The sequence below is a fragment of the Conger conger genome, chromosome 2 (assembly GCF_963514075.1).
Source record: "Conger conger chromosome 2, fConCon1.1, whole genome shotgun sequence".
Classification (NCBI taxonomy): Eukaryota; Metazoa; Chordata; class Actinopteri; order Anguilliformes; family Congridae; genus Conger; species Conger conger.
In genome coordinates, this window is record NC_083761.1 from 19,222,095 (window position 1) to 19,232,586 (window position 10,492).

Here is a 10,492-nt window from a genome sequence, read left to right on the forward strand (position 1 = left end):
GTAAATGCAAAAAGTAAACTCATATAAGATCATGTTTGACGAGATTATGTGAGTGGATGAACTACTTGACCAAAATCTATGTCAGCTGCTTTAACAAGCATTTTTTATCCAAGTCTATTGTAATGGTGGATTGGGATTATGGTGTTTGGCTTGTTTTACAAAGCATCTTATTATCTTGAGGTGCTCTCATTCAAGAGGCACCTCAAGATAAATACAACTTTTGAAAAGTGATTAGGAGAACAGGAACAACTCGACACTCAAAAAACATTGTCAAAGCTTGTCACTTTAGTCATCACACCACAGCATAGCTTTATGCTATTTTAAAGTAGATAAGACCACTTGCTGTCTCTTGTCTGTGCTGCCATGAACATTTGCATAAGGGTTTCCATCATCATTCCGAGACTTCTCTTCTGTAATCAAGCCCACCCTTATCATTACCTAGGCAGTCCATTAGAGCTGCAGTTATGTACATTTAGCAGATCAGCTTTCAGTTATAATGTTATTTATCTACTTTATAAGAGACTGCTGGTTCAGTGCATATTGTTGTATCCTATACCTAAGAAACATCCTATACCTAAGAAAACAACTGTAAATACGAAAAAGGACCATATTTATATTTCTGATTTCTAGTTATGGTAGCATCCATTTTTTTATTTTCTCTCAGAACCTTTGTAGATGCAGCACTAGATTCCCACTGCCATAATAGCACACATGTCTGAAAATGAGCAGCTAGTATCCAATATTTTAAAAAATATCAAAATGAAATAAATTGATTTTGTACTGCAGATGAATTGTTATTCTTGATGCTTGCCAGTATCAGGCTTATATATATATTATGATTTTCTGAATGCAAACACAGTTGTACAGTAACTTACTGAGAAGGAACGGAAAGCCATGGGTGACCTCTAGATTCAAGGAGGCACAGAGACATAACCCATACATACTGTAAACTTGAAATTCCTATCATTGCCACAAAACAGAGCGCTGACTTATACAAAATGTCCGCCGCACTTTCATCTAATGGTTTTGGCCTCATTTGAAACACAATGAAACATTCGCTCGGCTAAATGCCGAGGTCATGCGGGAGGTCGTGGAGCAGTGCAACATGACTGCAAACAAAGATTATTAAACTGTAACTGTGAGCCGCATCAGCCTGGTAAGCAAGGTCATCTCATCGGGCCCTCGTTCCCTGTGATCTCCTGGCAAACAGAACGGGCGCAGGAGAGAACGAATACAATCCATGAAATGTATGTTCTTCTCCCAGCGAGAGGGAAACAAGTCATACATTTCTAGTCCCATTGTTAGCTTTCCCATTGTTAGCCATTGCCTCTCAGGCCATAGGGAGTGCGGACACCGTTGGCAAACAGAAGAAATCGGATCGAGTGGGCCTGGGGAGCGGTAAGCGGTTGGAAAACAACACGGAAAGTCTAACCGGCTCAGTATGGCATCCGTGGCTTTCATCGCAATGCCCTAATCCGGGGTTAGAGGCACCTTCTCCCTCCAGTGACAAGCAGGCAGGGTGATATAGAGCAAGCAGCTGGGGGACGGGGGGACGGGGGCACAATGACAAAACACACATGCCACACCGATATGTTGATAATGCCTCGCGCGTTCTAGTACTCACAAATGTGTTTACACAATCCATTACAGTCCATCAAAGCATAATGCACTTTTCACTAAGAATCCCTCATTGAGATACAAAGGCCATTTGCATCAATGATATGCGCACCTCTTAGCAGCATGTGCTATACGTCTGACCTGGGTCAAATACGTAATTCAAATACTTTTTTGTGCTCGATGATTCTTGCCTGGTGCAATTGAGCCAACCAAGACCAGAAGGAGAGGTTTGGACTTTTTGGAGAGTAGGCTATTTCATATGTCCCAATTCATCAGAAAAGCTCAGTAAAACATAGAAAATGACCCAAAACACTTATGTATTTGAAGCAAGCATGCAATCGAAGTCAAATTGATTTAATTACATTTATAACTGGCACCACAAAGTGGTCAGTGGTTTACATTTTAAACTGGCAAGCACCATGAACTGGTTATCTTGCATACATTTTGAAAATGTAAATGTATGATATTTTTGAAAACATTTAAAATAAAATAAACATTTTATTTTGTATTAATTCAAGCGAAAATTTTATGACACCTTCAAATGCATACTCCCATATGCCAGTTAATTTAACAAATGTAACTGATTATGCAAAATTGCTTCTAAAGCAGTGTTAAATGTTGTTGTCATGGCTTCATATTGCAGTTTTACAAAATTTTTCCCATTTTCTGTCTTAGTGACAGTCTCCATAAGATGTGCTATACAAATGAAAAATAATAATCCTATTTAAATGGTTCTCACATTTGTCAAAGCATAAACTCTCAAGCAAGTGTTCCTTTTCAAAATTGTTACTAATATTACAAAGCTCTCCACTATAAAAGTTGTCATTTAAAAGCGTTGGTCGATGTGAATAAAACGTTTGCCTGCTAGATTTGAGAGTAGATCGCACAAAACAGGGTCCCTTTCTATGCATGCATGCTTAACATATACTGGTTTGTATGAGGAATGGTCGAATATTTGGAATATGAGGAATTTTTACACATGATATACACCTGTAAATCAGTTTGAATGGCAGATGGCAAAAATACTTAAATTGTTAATGTTTTAAAATAGCAGCAGCAAGCAGCACTGCCATAAATGGGCACTTCTTAGCTTTCACTTTCTGGTGCAGTTCACCATTAGGTCTACACATGGAATTATTATATTCCTTCACTTAGCCACTGCTTGCCAAAATCAAAATTACTTGCCTAAAATCAAGACATGCATAAGAAAATTATGACAATTATGAATGAAATTACTGTGCATAACTGACCTGAATCAGTCAGTTAGTGTATATCCACAGGATATTGTTTAGGTCAGAACGATCATGATGAAACTAAAACTAAAAAAGCAATTACCCTACATACATGACAAAATCCTAGGATTAACAAAACTGAAGATTTCCTCTCTAAATTGTGTTCAATCGTATAGCAATGTTTGAAAATCCTGAAACAAGAAATATATATGCAGAAATATAAACACAGGCTGAAGTCGACTCTCATTACATATTGACTTGATAATGCTAACAGCTCCTGTTTAAACTTCAGAGTCATTCTGTTTTAATAATTATTATCATTATCTACTTTATTTAAACTCAATAACATCATAAGTCAAGACATTAAAATTAAAAGAAAACATGAAAATGACAGACCTCTTTTCGTGATGGTCGAATTGCATACAATGTGCACTAAGATTACATATAACATGTACTACAATATTAAAAGTTATACAATACATATCAATTAGTTTCATATGGGCTACTGGTCATTGTGACTAAAAGCAAAAAAGTTCATTTTCTTTAATACCACTCTAGTATTAGTAAAACATCTGTAGGCTGATTTTTAAAATGTATCATTATTTTCTATATCAATTCTCAATTTCCTGCAGTTATTCTCAAAATAATTAATAGGTAATTTAGTCAAATTCCAGATGAATATTTTTCAGTGAATTAATAGTATGGAAAATATTCTGATAAAGATAAAGGGTGTAGTGTGCTGTATTGCACACTACAAGCATAACAAAGTCACTAGCATAGTGCAAAAAGTGGTTCTCACAAATCAATAGTACTTACATTAATGAATGAATTCCGAACATCCAAGAAACTCAAACACAAAATGCAATAACACTCCATGTAAGTACCAATAATATATGAAACTTCCAATATTTACATTCTTCAAGTTACAAGGTAACACTAGATATTGCAATTTTAAGCCAATAATAAAATGGATATTATCAAACATACAGTACTTCAAAGGTTTAATTTCCTTTAAATCTATAACACCCTCTGTAGCCAACTTTTTAAACACTGTATATGTTCAATATTTAAAAATATTTAAGTGTAGTTGGAGTCTGCCACTTTGCCTCTTGTTGATCAAATAACAAAGAATAAGAAATCCAAATATTAATATAGTGTGTGTGTCCATTTTATGAAGTACCCACAAATAATATCTTAATTCCTTTCTACGGGTCCACAATTTGCAATTCATAAAATACAGGTTTAATAACTGCAGTTCTACAGCCTCATTCAAATGGATCTCTTTTTCTGTAATTCACTCAATGATTACTTTACAAATACTGTATTCTTGTACAAAATACCAGAACTATTTCTTCCAATTGAATGTTTACTTTCAATTGTATTTTGTTAATGGTCAGCAGTATAAAGTTTATCTGCCTTTTTATTTTATTGTTGCTTAGCAGAGGAAATAATGGAGTAAACTGGTTCTTAACAGTCTTAATTATAAGGACACTTGTAAATGAATAGTAGCTAATGTTGTTTAAATAAAATTGAATGTTTCACACCAGATACTGAAAAGCTGACTATTTACTGTATCTACAAAAACTTGGATTGTGGAATCACAATGACTTGTGTTATCGCTTTTGCCGAATTTAATCTTGAATAAAGCTGGTGTAACTTTATACACATAACTTTATTGTTTAATGATATTAAACACAACATTTTGGTGAGAAAATGAACAATGACAAATAACAACAGTGAACAAACAGTGAAGGGCCTGGCCTTATGTACATATCCATCACTTTTAATTAATACCCCATGGAATTCACTACAAAGTAGACAATTCACACTATCCTCTCAGAATACCCAAGTAATGTCCAACTACCAAGTTGGATCCAATACACATAAAATCAAAGGCAAAACATAACTGATGAATTCTTTTGGAATATTGTTTGTTCCCATCACTGAATGACATGTTCAACATATTGTATCTGCATTCTGTTGATGGCCAATAAGATTTAACTCTTGCTTTGTGAATTGAGACATGTCCCTATTTGACGTGTTTATTGCATGTTTGCTATTTCAGTTCAGAACATTTCATGGCTTTTTGGGCTGGGGGCAGGGACAAGGGTGGTGGTGGTGGTATTAAGGCAGAAATGTCCATTCAATTACATAATTTAATATTGGACCAAAAAAAAATCTGTTTTTAGGAATGCCATAAAAATTTTGTGGCACACAATAAAATGTTAGGAACACGTTCACACTTTTTGTTTGGATTAAGTGCATAAAACTCTTTGACTGTTGAATTCAAAGCATGCTTGACAGATCCTCCTTACCTCTGCATGTTTTCACAACGAGCCTTTGCTCCTGAAAGATCCATGTGTGCTTTGCCAGACATTGTACTTTGCTCATTCTTGAGACCGTCGACGTGACCCTCAAAAACGCTCTTCTCCCAGGCATGATTCATGGTGGAAAAATAATATTTCCACCTCCAGCCCACTCAAGAGCACCAGAAATAGTCAGAATTGCCTTTCTTGTACGAGACCACGGATAAATCCTGAGGGGGGGACTCTCCTGTGGCGAACGCCGGGGAGCAGCCTGCGACGGTCGCTGAGAAGTTTGACTAAATTCACCTCCTGTGCAGGACCAACAGCAGCAATGCCAGTAGCAGCCCCCCCCTCCCCCTGCCCTTACCCTTACTCCCCCTCCCTCCCCCGCCCACTTCCACTTGCTTTCCCTTCTTCAACAGGAAAAATAAAAGACCAAGAGATTAAAAGGGACTGGCAGGAAATAGGCTGAAAGGTACTTAACGTTAACCTACTAAGCATTTACGGGGCGTTTGCACTCAGGGGAGAAGGGCCCACAGAATACCCCCAACCTCATCAGTCACCACCAACAGTCTGGCTCAGTTGAAATCAGGGTGTCAGAAATGCCATTAGTCACTCAGTATCATCAGATCAATTTAGCAGCTGTATGAATGAAACTAGTCCCCATTGCACAAGTGTCAGATTATCAACATTTTGTGGTGGCCATTTATCTGAGGTTACACATCTGTGTGCCAAAAACCTGGACACATTCTATAAATCACTTAGTGGGAAGAATAGTTATGTGTAAACATAACACAAACAACTGCTGGCCTTATGTATGGTCAACCTGTTGAGCTGATTTAATTACGAATATATCTCATCTTGTTGTCAGTACTTAGTAATTGACTTGTACACACATTTTATGTTCTGTTTAACCTGACACAAAAAAGAAACTTGGTAAAAATATCTTGTATAGCCACAAATGCTACCCCTTCATAATACATAAATATACAAATGTGTTTCTATTCACAATTTGGCATTCAAAGGAGAATACCCTAGAAAATAAATGACCTTTGCCTGATGTAAAAGGGAACCTGAGGCTCAAATATAGTCTTAACAGGAAATTATTCATGTAATTGTCTGAAAGTCTGCCTCCTTCCAAACCCTCATTGTTGAGAAACAAGCTATTGCATACGGCCTTTCAGAATTCACCTACCCAGCCCGCCTTGTGGTTCTCAGCATCTTGAACTAAATCATGTCTTAAAATGTGCCTTGCAATGAAAGCATTATGACATGAAAACAGTCCACAAACAAGGGTCGTGAAAAATACAGCAAGCCATCTATTGTAATGCCAACATGGATTATATACTGTAGCTACATAAAGGCTGTATGACAAGCATCACACCAAAATAACATTTAAATTTATATTTCACCAAAGACTTGCACAGATGATATCTTACATACAATCCGTGAATTTCCTTCTATGTTAACCATTTTAATTATATACTTCATACAAATACAGTAGGAAGAAGCATAATCAAATTATGCTGCTACAATACATAATATACATTAAGTTTAGATATCCAAATTTCTTATACATATCTATGCAAAGTGTTTCCTGCTTTCCTCTCTGCAAGACCATTACCCTACATCTACAGTACACGTCATTTGTTTAAATGGGTAATGGCAAAGTTCATGAAACATCTGACAAAATTCCTTGCTGACCATCACAGGAGCCCCAGCACACACACATGGCTGAGGCCCCAAATAACAATTCCTGTTTTATTTTTAGCCAGCTAGTGAGCAGATGGCATTGAAGCACCATGGGCAGAGCCAAACAAATGTGTCACAAAGGGTCTATTTTCTGAATCAGTATTCTCATGCAGTGGTATACACAAGTACATGCCAGGGCAAAACATAACACATTTGTTACACAAATGCGACCAAGTTTCACTCTGAGACTAATAAGGTTACTAGTTGGTAAGTTGATGTACTCTTCAAGGGTTCAAGTTGTATCTATGTGATCATGCTAGAACTGTACTTTCCTCTAGGGTCCTCAACGCACTTGTCCCTGGGTTTGATTTGCACTTCATTGTACGTCACTCTGGATAAGAGGATCTGCCAAGTGCCTGGAATGTAATGTAATGTTACTCTCAACTGAGGGTATTTTTACTGCAGTTTGAATAATCATGAATTCCATGGCCCCTATAGATAGCATGTCCAGCTTAAGCACTGGTTCCTGACTGCTGTTGGTGCTGAGTAATTACTAGCAAACCAGTCCAGGACTTCTGGGTGGCTTGTCTTTCTGACACACTGGGTTTCAATGCAAGGAAACACCTCAGAATCAATTACTGACCATAGCAGTGCCCTGCTGTAAAATTCAACTTGAAAACTGAACTGGTCATGAGCTGCTCTAGCTGGATATGAGCTGGTCATAAAACGGGTCTAGCTGGGTATGAGCTGGTCAACTAGCTACCAGCTGTTTCAAAACATAGCTTGAGCTGGTCAAACCATATCAAGCTGGGAGCTGGTCTGAACTGGTCAACCAGCTAAACCATGTTGAGCTGTGAGCTTGTCTGAACTGGTCAACCGGCTACCAGCTGTTTCAGCTTGAGCTGTTTTTTTCAGCCGGGTGGTTAGGAAACCCAGCAGCACTGTGTCACCCAGCATGGTGTGTCACCTCATCACGCACCAGAATGTCCTCTAGCCGATCAGGCATCTGCAGCCTACCTGTGGAAGATTTTATGTAGCTCAGCTGCTAAACAATGAAATGGAACCATGGCTGGCCAATGGCCATGCACATAACAGAGGCTGTGTCATGCTCATTTGCTCCTGGAATTTATGGGGGACAAAGCCGCAATGCGACTGGCATACATGTACAACTGGGCTTTCCAAATATAAAGGGACTTGGGACATTTATAGTGGCTAGCATAACACATAATGAAATATGCAGATATTTGGGGCAAAGGAAGATACATGGATTTATCCGGAATCACAATGTTGGGCTGCTGGATGGCTCATCGTGTTACATTATTCATACTGACAGGGCCTACGGTCTGACATCAAATCTGAACTGTATCAGAATTGGCAGTGGGTGGCAGCATAATTGGTTGTAGCTTTCTCATATTGAGAATCCAGTTAGATGGACAACTAGTCTGTGTCCCAATGCTAAGTGACTCCTCCTGGTCAGTCATGCACCCCCAGTCTGCCTCCATACCTATCACATGACCTGTCCTCCTCCAACTCATCATCTGAGTCACAGAGCACACCGTAGATTGAAGAGGGAAAAGAAGCAGTGGCTGCCACAATGGTTTCAAGGAGATTGTCTGCTTGTTTGTACTCGCCCAAAATAGCAGAGGAGGCTTCAGTAATGGGCACAAATAATACAAATACAGCTGGGTATTGAACTGAAATTCATAGGAATTTCTCTTGTCCAAAATATAAAACCTGTACCCGTAAATTTCTGTTTTTAAATAGTCTGAACTTCTAAAAGTAACACCTGTAAAGCCATTATTGTGTGTGCTAATTCCTGTAAGTCTAGCCAAATAGCCTGAATATGTATTTATTTGTTTGTTACATACTGCAGTATGTATACATCCAAGCACATACGTTTACAAGGTAGGGCTTGCAAATTATGTGATGAATAAATGTATTAATGTTTAACACCTAAAGGTTTCATTTTGGATTATGTGGAAAAAAGCTCATCTGCACTTGAACAAAGTATGTGACCCATGCATATCATAATTCACAATAATTCAGTGTTAAGTTGCCGGTGCCCTCTTTTTCATAAGATCACTTTTCTAGAAACAGTACAGCTGGGAATGCCATTCATGAGCAAGGACATTCGCAAAAAAGAACTACTGTTTATTCGGCACTGGATTTGAACAGGCATGTGTGAAGATATTACCCTGGCTTATGATAACAATTATACCAGCTTAAATTGTTCTGTCAGCTGGGCAGGGATCCATGTTTTGGTTTTATCCAGTTAAGGGTAATTTGTTGTTAAGCTGCTGCACTGCAGGAGGTCTAATGTTTCTCTAGCTTGAGAATAGGGTGTCCATTTTCCCCACTCTACGTTGTTCTGTCTCCGTCAGAGTAGGGAGGGGCATTGATGCCATGACGGGAATCTGCCTATCCTTGCTTGTCGCTGCTGCAGTACTCCTATGACAGACAGACTGGCCTCCCAGGGCAGGCTTATAAGAGTGGGTGCTCTGATTGGTAGATGACTGCTGCCATTTCCCATACAGAGTTTATACAGGCAAAAACATGTAAAGGGTAATGATGATGCACTTACCGACATTCTCAGCAGCATACCTATTGAGGCAGCAGCATACCTACAGTGTTTATAAGGATTGTTGTTCCGTTAACACCCAGCCTTCAGCAACACATAAAGAAGGGACGCCTCAATAAAGTTTTACAATAGAGTAAAGTGTAAACACGGATATTCTCAGCCATGATTGCACTTACGGATTTCATGTGGCTATGAGAACACTTTAACACTAGCGATCTGAGCGTATTTTTGGAGGTTGGGCGCCTCAAGTTTCTGCTCTCGAGGATGGCCCCCATTGCACAGAGGTCAAGAGTGGATCTATAAATCAGCCAGCTGCAGGGAGGGGTCACCAATTGAGAACTGTAAGATGGCTGCAACTGTTCAGCATTCAAGGGCCCCATGTAACTGAGAGCTTGTTTTCCCCTGCCAATGTCCAGTCGGACCACTGGGCAAGGACAGAGGAACCACTGTAAACCCACTTATGAACAGGCACCTGTCCCACAACAAATGAACTTGCACACAGATTATCACAAACCTGAAAAGATTTTTGTCAAGGGAAGCACACAAAACCTGTTCGCTGCAGTTATACTGAAGGTTGGGGCAAAATTGACGAAGTCTGAATATTTAATATTTAAGCGAAGCGGAGGGATCTTGGAACACCCTGAAGGGGTTTATTTCACAAAAATGACCAGCTCGCTGTATATTATCCTGCTTATTACATGACTACTTACTAAAGGAATCAATAATTTGACACAAAATATTCATTTAAAAAAATAGTCCGTAGCAACGGTCTGTTATTCATAGCAGTGGTCAGAAATAACAGACCGTAGAATATCATAATCGACCAATCAGAATCAAGTCTTCAACAAAGCCGTGTAATAAACTGACTCATACCAATGTGGGTGTTGCCTTTAATATTGCAGTGACAGGGGTCTGAAGCATGGTCACGACCCAGTGGTGGCAGATATAATATTAACGCTCCTTTCTGTCATCGAAGTTGGCCAGAAAAAGAATTGGGAATGGCACAATGGCCTCCACTTTTGATTTGCCCAGTGAGTCAAACTGACATTTAAGCCCACAGAAAAGTG

General features: G+C 38.8%; 1 protein-coding gene across 2 annotated transcripts in view; it reads right to left on the reverse strand.

Annotated features, from left to right (window-relative positions):
- LOC133122682 (RNA-binding protein 20-like) overlaps window positions 1-5,480 on the reverse strand; it is a 46,403-nt gene extending 40,923 nt beyond the window's left edge. For both annotated transcript variants that reach the window (XM_061232776.1, XM_061232775.1), the window contains exon 1: window positions 5,165-5,480. In XM_061232776.1, the coding sequence (XP_061088760.1) occupies window positions 5,165-5,295 (131 nt within the window). In that variant the 5' untranslated portion in view covers window positions 5,296-5,480. The remainder of the gene's footprint in view (window positions 1-5,164) is intronic.
- Window positions 5,481-10,492: the final 5,012 nt, after the last annotated feature.